The sequence below is a fragment of the Neoarius graeffei genome, chromosome 28 (assembly GCF_027579695.1).
Source record: "Neoarius graeffei isolate fNeoGra1 chromosome 28, fNeoGra1.pri, whole genome shotgun sequence".
NCBI lineage: Eukaryota > Metazoa > Chordata > Actinopteri > Siluriformes > Ariidae > Neoarius > Neoarius graeffei.
In genome coordinates, this window is record NC_083596.1 from 6,561,484 (window position 1) to 6,585,628 (window position 24,145).

General features: G+C 40.0%; 1 protein-coding gene across 2 annotated transcripts in view; it reads right to left on the reverse strand.

Moving 5' to 3' along the window:
* Nucleotides 1-24,145, reverse strand: part of ass1 (argininosuccinate synthase 1) — an 89,796-nt gene that overhangs the window by 12,766 nt on the left and 52,885 nt on the right. Inside the window, exons 9-12 of one of the 2 annotated variants that reach the window (XM_060912983.1) lie at nucleotides 22,660-22,750; nucleotides 11,520-11,604; nucleotides 10,247-10,311; nucleotides 4,172-4,303 (exon numbers count right to left, since the gene is read on the reverse strand). In XM_060912983.1, the coding sequence (XP_060768966.1) occupies nucleotides 4,172-4,303; nucleotides 10,247-10,311; nucleotides 11,520-11,604; nucleotides 22,660-22,750 (373 nt within the window). The remainder of the gene's footprint in view (nucleotides 1-4,171; nucleotides 4,304-10,246; nucleotides 10,312-11,519; nucleotides 11,605-22,659; nucleotides 22,751-24,145) is intronic. The other variant, XM_060912984.1, reaches the window with a different exon arrangement.

Consider the following 24,145-nt stretch of genomic DNA (forward strand, 5'->3'; position numbering starts at 1 on the left):
ATGGCACTAACTCACAGTTAAGCTCGCGTTGGCCTTCGAGAAAGTGGAGGGTGATACATTTTTGGTCCCGCCCCTTCACTATAAATCAAAATCTCATCTCATCTCATTATCTCTAGCCGCTTTATCCTTCTACAGGGTCGCAGGCAAGCTGGAGCCTATCCCAGCTGACTACGGGCGAAAGGCGGGGTACACCCTGGACAAGTCGCCAGGTCATCACAGGGCTGACACATAGACACAGACAACCATTCACACTCACATTCACACCTACGGTCAATTTAGAGTCACCAGTTAACCTGACCTGCATGTCTTTGGACTGTGGGGGAAACCGGAGCACCCGGAGGAAACCCACGCGGACACGGGGAGAACATGCAAACTCCGCACAGAAAGGCCCTCGCCGGCCCCGGGGCTCGAACCCAGGACCTTCTTGCTGTGAGGCGACAGCGCTAACCACTACACCACCGTGCCGCCATAAATCAAAATCTGATTGGTTAATTAATTAATCTGTCACTTCCTACATAAACACACACTGCCATGGCCTTCTGTCCCAGCAATGAAGTCCAAACCACTGAGTGAGCAGCTCTAAACTCTTCTCAGCCGAGAGACAACAAACAAAACAATCTCATTGGATAACTCGATTTTAATGGTTTCAGGACAGTAACCCTTTCATTCCTGAAGCAAATTTGATAGGAAATGAGGCCAAATTTGAATTAGAAGAGAATAATTAGAACGAAATTATGAAAAATTAAAGAATGAAAGAAATTAAATATAACATTTGAAACGCTGGTATGTTTGCGCCTTCTCTGAAGGCTTACAAGGCCCTGACGGTTCCTCTCTTTTTTACTAAAAAGTCAGTTTTACAGACAAATCTTCCAGGACTTATTGATTAGTAAATACTTTTAAGTCTGTCCATGTGTATACTGCTCTATGCTGCTCCAAAGCATCAGGCATACAATTAATGAACTTGTATGAATCTCAGTCTATCTTTTTCAGTTATGTATCTTGGTAATATTCTTGATCATCTCCAGCAGAGGGATGCATACTCATAAAAAAACCAGACATTTATCTCATACCAAAAAAAATATAGGTAGCAAGTATACGATCGAGTATAACCTTGGCATAAATTCCTCAATGTTTTTGAGCCTAATAATTAGTTTTATTAATAATAAAAGTGCATTACGAATACTGCATGAAGTCTAAATGTTATGATCCATTGTGTAAACCCTGATAAGACGAGCTACACTCCACTCGCTGCAGCAGGGTTTTTTTTTCCCCCATTTCAACACTCCCCACCATTTTCTCCCCTGCTATTAGCATGTCCACTGAGGCCAAGAGTGTATGCAGGTGTGAACGGAGCCCCGCGTTCAGAACATTCTTCCCTCTCTTCTCTGCGGGATGGCAGGGGCCGAGCGTTCCCTCTCCAGCTCCGGCCGCCTCCGTTTCCCCCGAGCTCAGGACTCTAATGAGTTTAATCTGTTCACACCTTTGTAAGGTGCTCCATTCCCTTGTGCCCGCTCTCACTCCCACGTGGCTTTAATTGCAGGGAGACTGATCTGTAATCAGCCATTAATGAGTTCAAATCCTATTATAGGAAGGGAAGACGGGCCAGAGAGCAGCCTGCTGCTTGTGACGGACGGATTAGGACACCTGAGCCAAAGAAAGACAGAGAATAAAGGAGGAGGCTCGATGTGACAGAGAAAGGAGGAGAGGAGGTGAGTGTGTGATCAAGCAAGGTGCTTACACTTGGGTTTTATTATGATGTAACATCTGTTATATGGCCTGTACCTCCAAGTGTATTAATATTAAACTTGAATTTTGAATAAATGGAAATCAGGAAGTGTTACACAAAACAATCAACAACGCCTGGTATTTATACACTGTGTACGTATAATAGACCTTTTTGGCTTTGTTCAGGAATATTCAGGAACCAGACATTATTTTGCATGTGATATTTATCAAGCAACTTTTTTGTTATGAACGATGCCTTACTGTGTTAAAATGCTTGGGGGCAAAAAAAAAAAACACCCACGAACTGCCTTAAAGTGCATATCACGGGTAAATTCAGGAGTAAGATCAGACCTGGGCATTTTACGGCCCGCGGGCTGCATCCGGCCCTTTGGTTCATTCTGACCGGCCCGCGTAAGGTTAATTAGAAATTACAAAATAAATGTATTTTCTAATTTTACCTCATGCATGGACTGAACGTGCATTGCTTTTATTTTGAAGTTGTGTTCAAGAAAAACGCAATGCGCGCGACATGAAAATGACATGAAATCCCACGAAACCTAATCCCACGATAACTACTTCCGTAATTTGTCCAGACCAACCACAAACGTGTACGTCATCCTTCAAACGGTCCAGCCAATCACACAGTGTGACGTCACCAGCAGGCGCCCGAGCCGATCTGGAGATCTGATTCCTACTTTTTGGTGAATAATCTCATTATTTTTACAAAATATTACATACACAAGTGTCGATATGCCAAATCCCGCCCTTCATGGCCTGCTCTTAAGAATGAACTGTCCTCGTTACAAAAATGTCTGAAATATATAAACAATCCCCATGCAAATATACTGTACACATTCATAGCAGAAGTTAACCTTTCATAAACCCCTCGTTTTTTTTCCATTTTACATATACTGTATATATATATATATATATATATATATATATATATATATATATATATGTATGTATTTGATAAGTTTTCTTTTTAGATTATATTTTCAGAAGAGGTGTGATTTTATGTTGTAATATAAAATAATTCTGTTTATGTTTGAATTTAATAAAAAAAAAGATCTGATTTCTACACCGAATCGACTGATGATCATCTGTCAGCTGTGCTTCACATCTCCATCTCAGACATTCAACCTGACTCTGATGCACTCGTTAAAGACCAACAGAGACTAGATTTCTCTCACTGAACAAATAAAAAACTGAAAAACACCAAATGAGGTGATTAGACTACAAATGTGGGCATCATTATTATAATCTGATGTATCTTGCTTGATATTTGGAGTAGAAAGACAATATTGTGATGTCTTTATTGTGTTTTGGGGTGAATGTGACTGAAAAAAAAGGTACAAACGTTCACATTTTGTTAACCATTGTTTTGAGAAATTTGATTGAATAAATGACATTTTTTGTAAGGAAACCTCGTTTTTTCCAGACTCTTACCAGTCTTAGCAGCTTGTAAAAACAATGTTATTTATTGCTTTATATAAAGAAATACAATTAATATTATGCAGAATTTAGTTCAGCCTTTCAGTCCGGCCCTCCACAAAATTTTCTGTTTCTCATGTGGCCCCATGGAAAAAATAATTGCCCACCCCTGAGCAAGATCAATGTAATTCTCCTATTTTATATTAAACTTTGGTCAAATATCTGTCACATTTTGCATTCTCTGCAATTTTTTTACCTTGCGCAATACCAGAAAAATCCAGTTGAAATCAAGCCATTTGAGGCGAATTGGTCCGCCTCTGAAAAAACTTGGCTTTTGGATTTCCCGGCAAACATTGATTTTCGTGACGTCGCGTGCGGGACGCCTCACTCTGAATCCTACGTCAGCGCTGGTTTGTTTATGAGAAAATGACCTGGTGGTTTTCTGCAAATTTCTTCAACGTTATCACGTAATTATTAAAATGGTTAACAGATGTATCGTAGGAGGGTGTAGCAACATTATATTCTTCATCCAAAGGTGAAGTAACATTGCACTCAGGTGACAATTCCATATTTCAATGCAAAGTCGCTAGCTGCTAAACTTGGTCTACACAGGCTGTGCACTGAAACCGTGCAAGCTCGCGCAGCCTGCTCTCGCTTCCGCAGGTGACGTCACGAATCTGGCTCCAGACTCCCTTGGGATTTTTCCAGACGCATTTTGTTATTTTATTTTTTTTCTGCTGTAGACAGATGGCCTTGTGCAAAATTACCCTTCTGGATGAGTGTGTAAAGGGACATACTTTCATATATTTAAAAAAAAAAAGAATTTGGTCCAGGATATGCACTTTAAGTATTAAGGTCTTCACTTCATACCATGCCCTGTGATGACCTGGCGACTTGTCCAGGGTGTACCCCGCCTTTCGCCCGTAGTCGGCTGGGATAGGCTCCAGCTTGCTTGCGACCCTGTAGAAGGATAAAGCGGCTAGAGATAATGAGATGAGATGAGACTTCATACCATTATACAAAAGCTCGGAGAACTTGATGCTCAGGCCTTGCTTGATGCGCCTGACCTCTCTGTCCATTGTGAAAGCCTCAATGTCCAGGTGAGCATGATGGAGAATGGTGCCTCCAGGGGTCTCGTAGATACCTGACAGGAAGCAAGAATGAGAAACAGACACGCAGGAGCATTATATCTGAACAGAACGGCAGACGCTATAAATAAATAGAGCTGTCAAATTGTCTAGAAGAATTGAGTCCAGTCTCATGTCCAGGTATCATCATTAAGATAATGAAGCCTGCCAAACAGCATGCTGTCCATCATCTGTTATAGACAGAGCAACGAGCAGAAATGATAGGGTACCAACCCTCAGCTGCCAAGATCTACTGCCCTGACTCTTCCACCCTGCAATTTACAACCTCCGTGCGTGTGTGCGCATGTGTGTGCGCGTAAATATGGGAGACCGATATTTAACGTATGAACAAACGAAGCTGTCACTCAGCTGTCTAAAAGAGAAGCAGGACAGGAAGATGGGAGGCTAAAGTTTTGTCCATTTGAACAGGAACATATTGTGGTAAGTATTAAATCAAGGAGACAGTGTTTCATCTGTATTGTCTGTCTTGGATTGAAACAAGATCCGAAGCTGCTTCCTGAGACCCAAATTATAATTTCTCTTTACTGTCATATACAGTAATAAGTATAGAAACTAGTCATTTGTTTCAAACAGGAAGTAGTTTCAGAAATAGGGTGGGTTCTCATAAGGATATATGGTGTGAGCTCAGGGTCGTGTTCAACAAATAGCTTTACGAGCTCTCACGTAATGTTAATGATAAGTATGATTACAGTCTAATTTTATTTGCCCTGAGTCTTTTTTTAATAACTATTTGCCAACACATATGAGGTAAAGGTCGCAATTGGGATGAAAGTTCTGTGGTAGGTTTCCCAAAAGCATCTTAATGCTAAGAGCATCTTAACTAGGAGAAAGAGAGTGCTCATTGTGCTGCTTGCTCTACCATTTAACGATGATCTTTGTGCTGCGATGCTTTTGGGAAATTTGGTTTCTCAGTATCTTATTGTAAATTTGTGACAAAGCCATTAAACTAAACTAAACTAAACGTTTTTATTATATCTACATTCACTGGATATGAGCAGTCACACGCTCTGATTGGCTACTCTACTAGTAGGATATCAGCTCATATACCGTGAGTAGAGACAAACAAAATGGCCGAGCATGTTGCTGGACCAATCGAGGATGAAATAAAAACTACTTGAAAACAAAACCCCCAAAATTGTTATCAAGTATTTAAAAGAAACAGAAATAACTAAAAGAATATAGTTTTTGGGGTTTTTGGTTTCTTTTTCACTCCCAATATCTCCTGTTCCACACTCCAGCCATAATGTACCTTTAAGTTGGTTTGCCAACCACCAAAAAACCTTAAAGAAGAAAAAGAAAACTCCAAAAAATACAAAAAAAAGCAACAAAATATGGAATGAAAGTATGTGATGGTAAGAATGTATCTTTTTTATTTTTCAAGAATTATTATTATTATTATTATTATTATTATTATTATTATAGCATTTTTCACAAATTGCTCCTGTCATTTCACCGGTTTGTTTACATTCTAAGCGGAAATAATTCTGTTGGACATTTTGTATAAAGTTTTCATTTATCGTATTTGCAAAAAAATAAAAATGCTCTGTTTCTCAAAATCCAGTGAATGTGGATAGAATAAAACAGTTATTCCACTCAATCTCGTCGCACGTGGCTTATAGCCAACTATGCGCCTCGTTAGCTATCAGCTCATGTAAAACTCGATTTCGTGGAATAACTGTTAATTAGACGAACAGTTTTGTCTTCTGTTTGGTGTCATTCATCCTTTACATTTTTTTGTATACAAGACATGCTACATAGATAGATACAGACATAAAAGTTGATAGTTGACGAGTTTTGTCTCATCTTTCTGGTATGTGTTCAAGTTATGCGAGCTGGACACACTCTCGGCACTGAGTTTCTCAGTTTATTAGCAGCAGTATTCTCTCACTTATGCGGTCTCAAACTAAAAACATGCAACAAGAATCTGTCGTTCAATCTGAATTTATCCACATTTCTCTTTATCACAAAGCTCTTCACTGGGAAGCAGGCCTCAGGCGGGCAGAGGGAAAACTGAATGGTCACGGATCCTTCTGCCCAAAACAGGACTTTAAAAAAAAAAACGAGTGATCTTTTAAGCACTGAAAGCTGGCAATCTGATATATTAAGGCTCTGTGGATTTAAGTGAGACCAGAGCCAAAGCGCTAAAGTGCTCCAGCTCTGTAAGAGGGCATCTGATAATGCTCCTTGAATTAAGCTCCCTGAAGGAACGGACTGGCTAGCACAGATTATGCAGACAAAAGCTCGCTGATTTGCAAGCGTTAATCTTTTAAAAGTTGTGTGTGTGTGTGTGTGTGTGTGTGTGTGTTTAAACTACTCCTTGCTTGGCTTGTGGCCCTTTGGGCGTCCCACCCTGCTAACACAGGTACACCGAATCAGCTTAGCATTCTTCCTGCTATCTGAGCAGGTACGGCTCTCTCCCAGACCTCGGTGTGGAATTAACGCCAGGTTTTAACACTTCAAAGTCTCAGTCACACAAAAATACACACACAGATTACACTCAACTGCACATAACCTGAGGTGTGATCAGATCCAGCTAATGGCCAATGATGGGATAAGTAAACTTTTTTTTTGTTTGTTTTTTTCTTTTTGGAAAACTGGGTTATTTCCAAATCCTGTTAACACACACACACAGAGGAACTGAATTATTAAAACTGTCTGAAACCCAATTTTTTTTTCCTACTACAGTCTGAAAACTGAAATCATAGCATTATATACAATAATTTTATGTTATTTATTTATTTATTTATTTATTATTAAGTCTTTTTTCAAGGACAAATCTTTCAAAAAGTGCATGTCAACATCCTTGTAATAAAATGTGATACATTAAAATTCTGCTAATTATTCGTAGTAATTATTATTATTATTATTATTATTATTCACAATAATTTAAAAAAAATCCAGCCACTGGGGGTGCATATGCGTACTCTTGGTAAATTGGAGAGGGTTGCGTTAGGAAGGGCATCCGGCGTAAAACTGTGCCAAATCTAACATGCGTAATGAAAAGAGAAATACCATACCGGATCGGTCGGGGCCCGGGTTAACAACAACCGCCTCTGGTACTGTTGGTCAACAGAGTGCAGGATCATTTGTGATCGGAAAGTCCCAGCAAAAGTGAAAGGCAAGATGTATAAGACAGTAGTGAGACCAGCTGTGATGTATGGATTGGAGACCGTACCCTTAACGAAGAGACAGGAGGCAAAGTTGGAGGTGGCGGAGTTGAGGATGTTAAGGTTTGCGATGGGAGGTTGGACAGGATAAGGAACGAGCACATCGGAGGAACAGCACATGTGGAAAGCATGGGAATTAAGCTAAGAGAGATGAGACTGAGATGGTACGAGCGCATCCTGAGAAGAGATGCAGAGCATGTTGGAAAGAGAACCTTGAGGATGGAGCTGCCAGGCAAACGAAAACGAGGAAGGCCAAAGAGGAGATACATGGATGTGGTGAGAGAGGACATGAAAGTGGCAGGTGTGGTAGAGAAGGATGCGGAAGACAGGAAGCAATGGAGACGAAAGATCCGCTGTGGAGACCCCTAATCAGGAGCAGCCAAAAGAAGATGATGATTCACAATAATAATTAAAAAAAGGAGCACTTGATTTCATTTTCTGAGAGCCCTGAATACACTCCTTGTGCATCATTACAAATAATAATATAGAAACTAGATAGAGACAGTGACTAAAGGTCACAGTAATTTGCACTAGCTGTTACAAACTGGGACGTCTGGTCACCATACCCTATAGATCCAGAACAGTAAGAAATAGAGAATGATGCTTAGTGAGGAAAAGTTGCACCCTGCCGCCCTGAACAAAATTTAAAGATTGAAAAAAATCATGAAAATTGACAGGAGAGGAAAAAAAATCCTATTGTTCATGGATCATTCCAGATCAGTGATCCAGATCAGCACCAAAAGTCATAGCAGCTTAATTCAGCCCAGAGGTACAGTATTCTTCATGTGAAATTTGGTTGAAAACTGAGGGAGAAATAGCGTCCTAAAGAACGTTAGGATAATAATAATCTCATCTCATTATCTCTAGCCGCTTTATCCTTCTACAGGGTCGCAGGCAAGCTGGAGCCTATCCCAGCTGACTACGGGCGAAAGGCGGGGTACACCCTGGACAAGTCGCCAGGTCATCACAGGGCTGACACATAGACACAGACAACCATTCACACTCACATTCACTTTAGAGTCACCAGTTAACCTAACCTGCATGTCTTTGGACTGTGGGGGAAACCGGAGCACCCGGAGGAAACCCACGCGGACACGGGGAGAACATGCAAACTCCGCACAGAAAGGCCCTCGCCGTCCACGGGGCTCGAACCCGGACCTTCTTGCTGTGAGGCGACAGCACTAACCACTACACCACCGTGCCGTCCAATAATAATAATAATAATAATAATAATAAAGTAGAAATATCCTGAGTGAGAGTAACAATTGTGCCAGTGCTGTGAGTACAAATGAAAAATTCTGTGAAAATAAGATGTGTGTGTGATAGGATGCTGCAGCTCAACATGATTTTCCACACACAACAATGAAAATAAGTATAAATGCCTGAAGAAACATGTAGTTTATGCTGTGCCTTCTTTCTTTCTATTCTTTTTATCTTTCTGCAGGTCTACAGATATGACATCAGCAAGCAGGTGGATATAAATCTGCTACATTCCTGAGCGGTTTTGCCTTCGGAAGGTTTTATTCTTCATCCTGACTGACAGTGTGACAGCTGACTGCGAGCCTGAGCCGGTGGGAACAACAAACACAAACCGTGTGCTAATGGCCAGAGGAGGGCTGACAGGTCCACCGCACATCTGTTCAGTATTATTCCACTGACAACCGTCAACTGAGAGTCATTTCCAATCCGTTACTCGGAAATGACCCATCCATCGTCTGCCGAAGAATCACGACATGTTTTTTACAGGCTGTCATTTCCTGTTTCTGCAGCTTCTATTCCAAACACCTTCGTTTTTCTTTTAGACCAAAGCTACGAACAAATCTGAAATAAAATCTGGAGTTGCTGTTCTGTGGTAAAGTGGAAAGGAAGTGGATCGATTCACTGGTCAGTGAGTGCGTTTACATGCACATAGAGAAAATCGAATTTCTGCCGTTGCTCGACTGAAATCGAAGTTCTAAATGCCATGGATACACTTTAGCTAGGCTGAAATTGAACCGAACTTGATTTCTCGTAATCGAGCTACACGACCTAGATTATGTGATTGTAGCCGAGCTACTTAGTGCATGTAAACCCTGTCGAGCTACGTAGTCGAGCTACTTACTTCAGCACTGCCCCTTCCGGAAGTGACGAGACCACAAGCGGGAAACACAACAGCCTCGGTCGAAAAAAAAAAAAAAAAAAAACAGCCTCGGTCGGCATGACGCTTCACCTTAGCCGCTGCTTTATTAGGAACACTTGTGTCTGGGCATGTACGCACCCCTTTCCAATTAGTTGGTAAGTTATTAGCATGTTAGCAGGCTAACAGTTAAAATGTTCACCATTACAGATCAACTTCAACTTAGTGCCCATTTATTAGGAACACTTCTGGTTGTACATACAAACTACAAACACTCTTCTTGTGAACACGGAACTGATAACTTTGTTTATACTCTTGAATAGCTCTTCTTCATGACGACAACCGGAAGTGTACCAACACGATGGGGCGTGTAGTGCCACCTGTGGCTCGGGTGCACAATGTACCTCACACAATAGCTCGATTTCCTTGTGTGCATGTAGGATTGGATTTCTCTGGCACCCCTGCTGGGACCCTTAGCTCGATTATCGACAGTAGCTCGATTTGGATGTGCATGTAAACGTACTGACTGTTGCACTCTGATGCTGTCATGTGATCAACAATGACAAAAAAAAAAAACCCCAAACATTTCAGTCCATTTTTCTGGATGTAAAGAAGTGTAGCTGTATGAGGTCATGTGATACAGATGTTAGAAATACCTCTGGACTTCATTCCGACGAAGCGGTTTTCCACGATGTCAATTCGTCCAACTCCGTGCTTTGCTCTGAGAGGAAACAAAAAACAAACACACAGAAAGATACATGTTAGATATATATAGATCGATATATGTTCAGTGACCGAATGCTCCTTCCCAAGTGCAGGACGAACAGACTTAAAAACTCCTTTGTCCCTCACGCCATCAGACTGTACAACTCCTCTCTGGGGGGGAGGAGGGGTAACAGGAGGACAGAGGACGGGAAGGAGCAGTAGCCTAGCCTGACAATAAACAATACCGGACAATGTGCAATATAATGTGTAATACCTCTCCTGCTGGACTTTTTTCATATCTTTTTAATATATTTGTATATGTAAATAATTTATTTATCTAGAAGTTTTCTAAAGACTTAATTTATCTAGAAGTTCACTCTTTTTTCTATTCTATTCTCTGTTTATCCTATAATGATGCTACTGGAATTTTAATTTCCCTGAGGGAACCCTCCCTAAGGGATCAATAAAGTTCTAATCTAATCTAATCTAATCTAATCTAATCTAATCTAATCTAATCTAATCTAATCTAATCTAATCTAAGCTAAACTAAGCTAAGCTAATCTAATCTAAATATCCCCTTTGGACACAAGGAAAAATGCTATGGAACTTCATGTGTACAATTGTACACATTCTGTCCGAAGGGGTTATTATCCATACAGGACACTTTTTCAATGGAATAAAACATGTGTTCTATTCCCTTCTAGCAGGTTTCATTCATTTGGTTTGATAGCATGCAATATTGTTATCCTATCGCTTATCCTACGTGTATTACATCACTCTACCCAATGGAGAATGAGCATTGAATATGGTTTACGATATTGCATGGTTGTCAAGACAACATGACGTCATACGTCAGAGATGTAAAACTTCCATGCTAGTGAGTGAGTGAGTGACGGACAATTTGTAAACAAACATGGCCGCCAAATTTGCGTCGTTAAATACGGAACATTTTGAGAGAATTTTGAAAGAGAAAGACGCGTTGAACACTCGAAAGGAATGTGTATGTATAATAATAATAATAATAATAATAATAATGGCTGTCTTTTTTTCATGGTCTATCAGATATAGTCCATTCAGCTACTCGTCTTCGACTCGTTCAATATCATGCTAGCTGAATAGAATATATCTGATATACCATGAAAAAAAGACAGCCAATATTATTTAAATATATAATACAACATTCATACAACATTTTAAAGCTACACCAGTGTGCCAGTAACTCACCCTACTTCATTCAAATAGTTGAAGATTTCCAACGACGTGTCTTTGGATGTTCCTTCTTTCAGGTGCTTCACCTTAATCGGTATGCCTACCACACACATTTTCCCATTTACGAGTCAGTATTTTTCAAAATATGAAGCAATACCACTGACATACAGTCCTGTGCAAAAGTCTGAGGCACATGTAAAGAAATGCTGTAGACCAAAAATGTCTTAAAAAAACAATGAAATGTTTCAATTTAAAAAAATACTATAAACAGTGAGCAGTAAGCCATAATAAATCACTATAACAAAGTCAGTATTTGGTGTGAGACGACCCTTTGCTTTAAAAAATAAAAAATACAATGAGTGCAGTTTTATGCGGAAATGAGCTGTAGGTTTTACCGAGCATCTTCCAGAACCAGCCCCAGTTCTTCTGGACACTTTGGCTGTCGCACTCGTTTCTTCATTTTGCACCAAAACCCAGTAGCCTGCAATATGTTTTCTTTTTAAATCTGAAAAGTGCTCTTATGGAATACACTGCTCAGATACAAACACTTTATTTTCTGTAACATTTAATTTTGTGCTGGAAACTAACTCTAAAAAGTTTTTGTGATGTTTTGACTCGGTAATGTAGAAGTCATAAAATAGAAATCTATAACGAAGCTTGTACGGAAAAAAAAATGGGGGGACGAAAACTTTTGCACAGTACTGTACATACTAGAAACCTGGCAAAAAAAAAAAAAGCTAAAGGCATTTTTTTTTCTGCAAAGAACAAATATCATTTATTTGATGTTTTTGTTTCATTTGTTTGATTTTTCACCTGTAACAAAAAAAAAAAAAAATTAAAAATAAGTGGTTCCTGGGGGCGGCACGGTGGTGTAGTGGTTAGCGCTGTCGCCTCACAGCAAGAAGGTCCGGGTTCGAGCCCCGTGGCCGGCGAGGGCCTTTCTGTGCGGAGTTTGCATGTTCTCCCCGTGTCCGCGTGGGTTTCCTCCGGGTGCTCCGGTTTCCCCCACAGTCCAAAGACATGCAGGTTAGGTTAACTGGTGACTCTAAATTGAGCGTAGGTGTGAATGTGAGTGTGAATGGTTGTCTGTGTCTATGTGTCAGCCCTGTGATGACCTGGCGACTTGTCCAGGGTGAACCCCGCCTTTCGCCCGTAGTCAGCTGGGATAGGCTCCAGCTTGCCTGCGACCCTGTAGAACAGGATAAAGCGGCTAGAGATAATGAGATGAGATGAAGTGGTTCCTGACATTTCGGAGTCTCTGTATTATTATATTATGACCTCATACATTATACTTCATATAATAAATCACCTGACTAGCTTACGTACTGAAATGAACTTCTTTAGAAAGCCAATGACTTCAACATTACAAGTAATAAGTGATCTTTAGAACTGATGACTGACATTTTTAAGCATCTGTGATGCAAATTTATTTAAAAAAGAAAAAAAAATCCCAGCCAATGAATCTAATGAGCCAACTGGTACGAGTTCCTGGACAAGTTAGAGTTCTTAGTCTGAGCTTTTTCTCTTCCAAATGGTCAAAACCAGCCAATTTGGCTTGGGGGGAAAAAAAAGTAAACTTAATACAGAGCCGGAGAGATCTGGAGGAGGGATCGAGTGATTTGGGAGGAGTGGTGGGAAGAGGTGAATAGCAGCACGGAAGAAAAGCACTTAAAATTCAAAAGCTTTACTCGTCTTAAGGCTGTGAAATTGTGAGCAGAGCCTTCGGTAATTTAATTACACACTCCATCTATTGTGTCACCATGTCCTCTTTAGAGAGAGAGAGAGAACGATAGTGAGAGACAGTAATAGTTTCAGATTCAAACTTTAACAGATGTGACAGCAAGAATGAGACCCAATACCCATCATAATGCACACTTTGTATTTATCACAGCAGTTTGTATTGTGGAAGTATTAGCATTAGCATTCAGCTAGTTTGATTATCATGCTAGCTAGCATTGCATTTGAGCAGAAAGGAACCGTCAGGGCCTTCTAGGCGTTCAGAGAAGCCCAAACATATCAGCATTTCAAACGTTATATTTATTTTATTCTTTAATTTTTCATAAGTTTGTTATAATTATTCTCTTCTAATTTGGCCTCATTTTCTATCAAATTTGATTCAGGAATGAAAGGATTACTGTCCTGAAAACATTAAAATAGTTATCTAATGGGGGCGTCATGGCTCAGGTGGATAAGGCGCCATACCATAAATCTGGGTACCTGGGTTCGATTCCGACCCGAGGTCATTTCCTGATCCCTCCCCATCTCTCTCCCACTCATTTCCTGTCTCTACACTGTCCTATCCAATAAAGGTGAAAAAAAAAGCCCAAAAAAACCTTTAAAAAAATAGTTATCTAATGAGAAATGAGATTTTTTGTTTGTTTGTTGTCTCTCGGCTGAGAAGAGTTTAGAGCTGGCTCATTCACTGGTTAGGACTTCATTGCCGGGACAGAAGGCCATGGCAGTGTATGTTTATGTAGGAAGGGACAGATTAATTAATTAACCAATCAGATGTTGATTTATAGTAGGAGGGAGGAACCAAAAATGCACCACCCACGGCCTTCTCAAAGGCCAACACGAGCCATCAGTACAGCAGTGAAGTCACCTTCCAGCCGGTGTAGCGTTCATCAGTAGTGTTAGCGGATGCTAATAAAGCGGTCAGTGCTATCTATCGAGAGCAAGTAGCACAGGCTAACGACCGAGAAACTAAGATTTCTGTCTCCAGACTCTTCTTCCATGCTGCACGCTCACTACAGTATTTTTCACTCAGACTTAAGTTTTCATTTCCCTATGTAACTTACTTAGCTACTTTTAAAATCAACATCGACAGCTACACACAACGGAGCGACCTGGCAGCCTGCTGCTAATCCCTTGTCTGGCGAAGTTTTGGTTGAGCTCAAGTCCCAGCTCTAATAGTAACGGTTTGCTACTGCTTTTGAGTGATTAGGAATAACGTTGTTGCTAGTTAGACTTAGCTGTAGGTTTCAGTTCAGGATTTTCCAGAAATCTTCATAGTCATATTACGGAGAAATCCAATGGTGGAGACTTTAAGGCCAACGTTACATTTCCAGCAATGTGCCAGAATTGAGTGCAGCTCTAAGGCACAGTTACGCTGAGTTACAGCTGAGACTCGCTCTATGAGGTGACAAGCTAAAGATCAACTTATTAAAGCGCCGCTGCATCGTTCTCTTTAGGCAGAGATGAGGTGAGGGTTAAATCCCACTGGTGCCACTATCAGCAGTTAGTTGAAACAGTTTAAACCAGGGCTTTGAACCAGAATTTTTTTCCTATTGGTTCGTTCCGAACAGAAACGGAATTTTAACGTTTCCAGTTTTGGGTTCCACCATTAAACAGACGTTCCCGAACCGGTTAGAACAAAAAAATTTCGTTCCCGGAATGGTTAATTACGTTCCCTGTCAGCTGTTTAACAAATGGCTATAAAATTATGTCTGTCTCATCCAGCTTAAGCCAAATGTAGGCTAATTTTATTACAACCTTCATTAAATAAGACAAGAAATAATTCAAAACAATTATTTCAAATGTTGGCGATTTGGATTCTCAGTATGTCTTCCCATCTACACAAACAGAAAAAGTGCCAAAAATGAAAGATAATTCGTTTAGTGTGTTACCAAAGGCTAGTCAGGCCCTATGCATTGATAGGCTAACAGAGGTTAACGTCATTTAATGTTCGCGAGCCTCTCATTAACGTGGACAAATATATTGATATCGTGTTTGAAACTGACGTTTTTGAATAATGATAGACTGCAATATTTACCTCTTATTTAAGAAGTGGAGACGTGATAGTAGTCCACCCTCCCGCTCTCTCCATTCAGTCAGCGAACGTCACACAGGAAGTGAACCCCAGCGGGTCATAGAAACTTGCGCAGGAGAAGAATAACTTTATTTGTAGGCTACGGAAACTTTGAGGAACGAAATAAAAACCGGTATTAACCGGTTAACATTATTTTTAAAAAGCATTTCTGTTCCGGAACATAAAAAATAATAAAGTTTCTGGTTTCGTTTCTGTTCCATGTGAAATAGAAAAGTTCCTGGTTTTCGTTTTCGTTCCTTGAACCGGTTCAAAGCCCTGGTTTAAACTAAAACAATAACTAAGAATTTCATTATAAAATATACCTTCGATGACGTGTTAATTATAAAGATTAATATGCAGGTCAATCAGGGTGGATTTTTAACCCTTTCAGTTTTCTGTTGTTGAGTGAATAATTAAGCTTAGATTTTTACCACAGGATTTATTTTGATTTGTAATTGCACTTTTACACGAGTCATGAGTTTGGATGCTTTCACCGCCTCTCTACATGAAAGACATTCATGGTTTAAAAAAAAAAAAAAAAAAAAGACAAATAGGACACAGTTGAACACCCTGGCACTGACTAACACTATCCCAGAGCCACCATGCCTGGTCCAGCTCTTGCTCCTTTCACCCCACATCCTTTGGAGCCCCATAAATAAATCACTGTCAATAGGCTTCTTATTCATAGCATGAAATGAGCAACTCGGAGGCCAAAGGTGGAAACGATGCAATAGACCAGGCTTAGGGTGGAGATCTGGAGCGACTGGAAGAAAGACAAGAGAAGGCTCGAGGACTCTTTTGAACAGGGAGAAGTAAGAAAAAAAAGTGCTGATCGTTTTCTACCCTTATCCGCCTACTCCCCCTTTTCTATGCATCTGGGAGCCTCATTAGCATTTAGCATGCTTGCAGTTGCCAATCACGGTCGAATGGAGCGGTTCGGGTTGCCCTTTCTCGGCTGTGGGTGTAAAAGCCCTGTTAGAATGACACGTAAAAAAGGGACTTGACAAAATATTTTCAGACATGTTCCTTTGTCAGACGCCCCATTCCCATATCCTGGGAGCGCCCCGAAGGGTGCAAGGGCGCCCCGAGAGAGCAGACCTCGCCTGCGTGACAATGCCAGGGATCAGTGAAAATAGTTAATAATTAGATTAAAAGTTCAAATAAATTAAAGCACAGCGAGAACGCGGGAGTCTCTCGGATGCCCCCCTCCCCAGTGTCTATCAGCGTGCAGGTCCTTTTCTCTGCCTCGGCCTCTCCTCAGAATAGTACAAAGACACGGCAGACACAGTTGTAGGAAAAATTAAAGCTTTACATTTTTCCTCTCTTTTCCCCTTCCTCGGGCCCTATCTCTGTCATTCTCTCTCTCTCTTTTATTTCACTCCCAGAGTGAGTGAGTGCAAGATGTGGAAAAGCAAAAGGGAGGGGCCAGGCTTGTAAAATGACAAGAGGAAAAAGGTTTAGTAGTTAAAAATTCTTTTTAATCGATGAGAAAGCAAGCGCTGAGAAAGTAAGCGAGAAGAAAAGAAAGAAGAGAATAATAAAAAAAAGGACCATAAAAAAGGCGAGAAGGTTTTTCTTTTTTACAGGACGGAGGGTTGGGGGGGGGGTTGGATCTTTTGTGCTTTGTCAGTAAACCAGCTTTTCTCATGAACACTAAATGGAGGTGACTAAAATCTATGAATACTGATCAGAAAAGGATCATAGACTCGCTTAAACAACACAATGACATCACTGTCTGATCCAATCAGTTCACTGGAAACTCGGAGTAAGCTTGGGGAGGAAAAAAAAAATGCAGTTCCTTCGGTTTGCCATGCAGTTGGTTTAACTTCTCAAGATTTGTGGAACTTTTTCATACAGAACGGCTAAAGAATGGGAAATTTATCCGAGTTTGCTCCATCGTGCTTCAGCACTCGTCCATAATTCTTTTAGTTAATTTTAATTACTTAACATGTTCCTGTTAATAAATTGTTAACGTTTTTTTTGCGTCATAACAGAGCGCAATCAAATCAATGCGAGTGCTCTTCTGATATTAGTAAAATATAACACACCATGAGTCGTGCTGTTACAGGAAAATAATCAACATTGACTGATTGGTGGACTGACACAAATCAGTTTATTTACCTATAACAGCACGGCTTAAAGTGTTTTATTCCTCTGATATCACAGAAATTTGCCATCGATTACAATTTTTTAAAATTAATTACTGACGTGTCACGTTTTACCAGTTTATCGTTACATGTAATGTTGTGAAATGTCCACTAAACAAGTTCGGTCGTGTTATCACTTACATTACAGCAGCTACAAACAGTTGTTCTATCACCAGCCTCTCTTTTTTCTCTCAAAGTTAATAAGATAATTAAAAGCAGAGCGTCAGTGACGCGGTAGCTCACACGGCTGGACCATGAGAAACCGGACTAGTTTATAATTAGCCAAGCTGCTCTTCATGAGAACAATAAGAATGATTTGATCTTCCAAACAAAACAATCAAAATCCAGTGAAAACTCCAAGAGGAGTAGCGATTTTCCTGAAAGTTCGTTAACCAGCCTAATTAGCAACTTGTTAATGAGAAATCACAAAACCAGGGAGTGACTTTTGTGCAGACTGATTAGATCTTCCAAACAAAACAATCAGAATCAAAATCCATTCAAACTTAGGGAGGAGTAGCGATTTTTGTGAATTATGGATGGATGGACGGACGACGGACGCCATGTGATGGCAATAATAAAAAATAAACAATAAAAAAACAACAATTTAAAAAAAAAAACAGCTTGTGATGTTACCGAGAAACTCCTCCATCCTGAAAACTTTCCTGTGATGAAAACAGATTGACACTGGAGGCTCCTTCCACTAATCCATAATCTAAACCGAATAATAAACGTATTGTGTAGCGCCTGCTATTCAAGTTCATGTGTTTGGTTTGTTACTATACAAGCGATAACGTATTCGAGCACGCGCGTTAATTTAAATCATTTATGTTATAGCTCCAACCCCAAATCAGAAAAAAGGATGTACGGTATGTTGAAATTGAAATTAAACTGAAAATTATTTGTAAATAATCTTTGACCTGTATTGCACTCAAAATAATACAACAGCACATTATTTCATGTTTTACCTCAAGTTTTTTTTTTTCCAAAATAAAACACATTTCAATTCTGATTTTGCAACACATTTCAAAAAAAGTTGGGACAGTAAAGCCTTTTGTTCCATTCTTCCTGTAAACAGGTCTTAAAGGAGATACGCAGAACCTTTATTTTTAAATACATTTCTGAGTGGATAGTATCGCCATCCTTGACTCTTGTATGTTGCATAATTGGGAATTTTAAAAAAATGCATTTTTGAGAGTTAAAATCGACCACAAAGTTGGCATTCGAGCTGCCCCGCTGAGCCAGCCAGTCCTGAGTGGGTGACGTCACAGTGGGAACCGGTGCTACAGACCAAAGCCAGACTCGGCAGGCGAGAGTGGTTGCAATGGCCTCTTCATTCGGATTTATTGGAGTTTCTTCAGATTCCTCAGACAGTAATACATCAGACTGTGATAGTCCTGAAATTGGAGTGTGTGTACATGCTACTGCTATACATGTAGAACCGTATCAGTTCGAACCATCGGAAAGTGAATCCGATAGTAACACGTCAGCCACGGAGGCCCCCACCTTATGAAATAAAGCCAGAGAACAAAGCCGTCTAGAGAATTGGACGGAATTGAACTGACAGTCTCATGTGAATCTCATTAAAACAGGATAGGTGTTATAACTTGTGCAACATACATGTACATGCATGCATTTGCACTGATAAAACGTAAAACGCTAATTAAACAATCAGATGAACTGAGACGATCACATTCTGAAGCAAATTAAATAATCTTATACCGGTAACTTAAACACACAATACAAGTTACATGTATTAATCTAAATGCAGGTAAACAAGTGTTGTTGTTGTTGTTGTTGTTGTTATGTAACCAAATGAGTGTCGCATCTTACTCATCTGTGTTCTCGCTTCCTGAAGGCCGAGCTTGTGGCCGATTGTTTTGAAACAATCTAACTTTCAGTTCTTTGTTCATTCACTTCTTCCACGTAAGCGCGAGATATTGCTGCTGAGGCAAGCATATCCAGCGGAGAAATCTGATGACTGATTCACTCATTCTCCATACTGAGTACTCCACCATTACTGCTTGGCTCACGCTCTGGGAGAACTGGTGCAATTGAACTTACTTTCCTTTTCTTGTAGTTTTATTTTCCTTTAATTGTTGATACTGCACCCTCTTTCAACACAGGCTTATAGCCAACACTCCTCAGCAGATCAGAGGTTTCATATGAGTCCTCAGTAAAATGTGCAGAGCAGAGGAGAGACCACTTCGTAGGCGTCCAATCCATGAATTTCTCGCAAAACGCGTCCAAATCTTTGCAGTTTGAATATTCTTGGGCCATGAATGCAACATAAATCCACCTTCTGTCGTGTTGCTGCGCCGGCCAGCAACACATCTACGTGGCATGGCGATAAATTAGCTCAAAATGGAGGATTGAAGTTGCAGTCAGCTCTGTGTTTTAGTATAGCGAAAATGGTAATGAGACCGATAGCCTTCCTGCAGTGACGTCACAGATGTCAAGGTCATTCACTCAGACCGCTACCTATAATGAATCATTTTAATCGTAAAAATTACTATATTAGATTTATTGTTAACGTTTAAAACTATTCCTGTGCCATTCTTGAGGTCTCAAGGCATTTATAAACAAAAAGTGAGGCCATGGTTCTGCGTATCTCCTTTAAGGTGTGTAACAGTTCGGGGTCATCACGGTCATATTTTTCATTTTTAAATTATCCACACATTCTCTATTGAGGATGGAGGGGACACGCCCTCTTCTTCCACAGCCACACTTTTGTAATGTGTGCAGAATGTGATTTTGCATTGTCTTGTTGAAATCTCCCTGGAAAAGACGTCATCTTGAAGGCAGCATATGTTGCTCCAAAATCTCAATGTACTTTTCTGCATTAATGCTACATCATTGAAGCGTAAGTTACCTTTGCCAAGGGCACTGACACAACCCCGTATCATGTCACACCCTGACTTTTGGACTTGTTCCTGGTAACGGTCTGGATGGTCCTTTTCATCTTCAGAGCACACGGTGTCCATTTCTTCCAATAAAGACCTTGAATACTGATTCGTCTAACAATAATACATGTTTCCACTGTGTGATGGTCCGTCCCAGATGCCTCCGAGCCCAGAGAAGTCGATGGTGCTTCTGGACACAGTTAACATAAGGTTTCCTTTTTGCACAGTCAAGTTTTAACTGGTCTTTCTGGATGTAACTCTGTATTGTAGCTTCACAAAGGTTTGCCAAAGTAATCCTGAGCCCATGTGGTTCTCTCAGCTATAGATGAATGACGGTTCTTGATGCAGTGCTGTCTGAGTAATCGGAGATCACAGGCGTTCGGATTAGGCTTGAGCCCTTTGCCCTTTACACACCAAAATTCCTCCAGATTCCTTGAATCGTTTAATGATATTATGCAGTGTAGAGGGTGAAATATCCAAATCTCTTCCCATCTTTTTTTGAGGAACATTGTTTTTAAACATTTTCAATAATTTTCTCACACATTTGCTAACCAACTGGAGGTCCTTGGCCAGTCTTTGCTCCTCAGTTGATAATCACTGGTTTCAAATTTCATCGTTATTTAAAGGTAGACTGACTTTCAGATTTTTCAAGTGTAGGTCATAAAAAGAATTTTCCCTGACATCCAATTATTTTTCTTTAGTAGACCGAAAGCTACTGAGTTCGAAGCACAGACTTCTAATTTTATTTTATTTTTCTAACAGAACAATTAATGAATTTAAGGCCACATGGCTCTGAATTCTCCGCTATTTTTTCCTGCTTCACCATGACCCAATACAAGATACTACATCATGCATCACGTGGTGGGCTTTCCCTGTTCATGCAAGGCATTGTGGGATGCAAATTTGAAACAGGAGAGAAAAATGGAGGATGTGAGTGTGCGAATGAAACATGAAAGACCGACTACAGTAACGAAAGCGAGAAGACATTATGTTATATACGAACGAAAGGAAACGCAGGACCAGAGTAATAAATATCGGCGGTCAGCGAGCACCTCGGTGTGATCAGCTGTTCGTTTAGTGACAGAATGATGGAACTGTCAGTGCACGCTCAAAGGTAAACCTGTAGATGGCAGTAATGCAACACTGTGGATGCCAGCTGCCGTAAAACCCAAAAGAAGAAGAAGGTAAACGTGTGCATGACTGCGCAAAGCGAGCGATTTCATGCACATTATTTGCTTTAATCCCCTCAAATTAAATAACCTCCCAGCCACAGAATGGCCTGATATTTTGTGAGATATTACAGAAATAAACATATATCACAATTACCACATTTCAGAGGGAACTAAAGTTCACCGATTTTATGAAATCGAAAGGCCGTCTCGCTTTAATTGTTTTACCTCATTACTAACCCTAACTTACCCCCGTTACAACTTTTTTTGGAATGTCTTGCAGGCCTGAAACTGAAATGCAGGAATGGACGTATATTAACAAATGAAACGAACTTGTCCAGACAAAACATGAAATTTCGGGGTTCATTCTGTCTGCAATGAAATACAAGTCAAAGCAAATTTAGAAATCACTGCTTTCTTTTTTTATTTGCATTTTCCATACCGTCCCAACTTTTTCTGATTTGAGGTTGGAGAACTACTACCAGAGGCATGCTGTGATAGAAAATTAATCAACACCTTCTGAGTGCTGTGATATATTTGGCACAGATTAAGCGCTTGCAATATAAAAGACACTAACGTTTTTATGTCCTGATGTCTGAAAGTCTGTACACAGAAGCAATGACTCATACCAAACGCTCAGCAGGTAAGTAGGTACTATGGTAACAGTTGTAATGATGCAATGTTTTTGGTCAACGCACAACGCATATTATAGTGCTCCTCCTCCTCTTACTACTACTACTAATAATAATAATAATAATTTTAATTTATATAGTGCCTTTCTCAGGGTGTAAAGAATCATCTTAAGCCCACGACACACTGACTATCGATCAAACTGAACCTGTGTGTGATTGCTGAAGTGTTGAAAATCTTCTCTCCCGTCCAAACTGGTTCATTTTTCTTGACCGTTTTTGTTCCGGAACATTCCGCAGCCAATGACTGACATTAGTGCCCATGTTTTTATCTCAGGAGTGTATTTGGAGCTGTAAGTGTGTCAGAGTGACTGGACTGAGGCTAGTAGGACTGAAGATTGGTCAATATCACGACACAGCAGGAGATCTGACTCTCATCATGTGGCTGACTGATGGGGCAACACACACACACACACACACACACACACACACACACACACACCTTTGCTAAACTCTATCTCCAGCACATCTGGTGTATTCGGAGAGTCTTCAGGGTTCTTGGTCATCAGATAGAGGTCAGAAGGAGCATGAGTCTGTGAGGGGAAAAAAAACCCACAGTAAATCTGGTGTTATTACAATGAAGATGAGCTCTAAACCACATCGAGGCATCATATCAAGTGACTTCTTATACACACTGGGCATGATGGAGGAAAAGTCGAGATTTGCTTGTACCATTTTTGTCCATACCATACTTAAAAAAAAAAAAAGTGTGTAAAAGTTTTGGCACCCTTCCAACGCAAAAGCAGTTCCGAACAAGTCTCTATGCTTTCTGATAAAGCGTCAGTGAATCTGCGTTTTCCACTCCAAGTCTCTGTCCTGTCTACATTGGCATGAGGGGTTGCTGCAGCAAACAGACGCGTCCGACGGAGACACCCCCTGCCAATTACCTGACATTACGGCGAGATGGCAGACGACGCATCCTGAGCAGAGACAAATTGCAGGGGAGCTATGCAAAATAACCACCGGGCGCATTTAAATGGAAACCTTTACCAGACAAACATCACGATAACTAATCTACGTCCAAATGAGTGCTTTTGCTTTCCTTTTAACTAAACAGCATCCTCGACTGCCCCAGCGTCGCCTCCTTTCTTTTCCGCTTCGCCGCTTTCTGTCACGAGATAAGAAAATAAAAGAGGGAGGAAACTCTAACGTCTCTCCTAAAAGCCCGGAATCGAGGCACTGTTTTTCAACCAAAGTGAATTTTGCTAGAGTGAATGAGATGTCATAATAAGCTTTCGTTTGAATTTCTGACTTCACTTCTGATATATGTGTAATGTAGAGCTGCCAAAAAAAAGTGCTAAAATAATAAACCTGTCATAATTTTTGTGCACTATGTTGAAATATTGATTGATATTTATTTCCAAAAAATTTTCAGAAAAATATTATTTTGAGGCTTTATCATTTTAAATCAAGAAAAAAAAACTCCTTCCAACACATTGATACACGTGTAATGTACAATCTGTGAAAATACAATATAAATCAGCATAAATTCTGTTTACACTTTTTACAATAATGCGCCAAAGTATAAGAGTAAAGAATTAAGACGAAAAAATTATGATTTGAAAAGAAAAGTTCCTAAGGAAGTAATTTGCCAATGCTTACATTTTTTTAATTATATATAAAAAAAGATTTACTTTTGTACATCAGAAGTTTTCCTCTCTTTTGACAGAAATAAGGCCCAAAAATAAAAATCCACAGCTTGTCATCTTAATAAGAAACTGGAAAGCATACATTCCTCTATCCTGAAAAAGTTACAGCTTTACCTCTGACTCTGGAACTGGAGACTCCTTCCAGAATTGCAAATTAAACATCCTCACATAAAATATTACACACAGTTTTAAAGTGTGTTTATGTGTAATGTGTAGAAACAATAACATAACATACTAGAACGAGTGCCTTAAAGCGATTAACCAGGAAATTTTGAAATG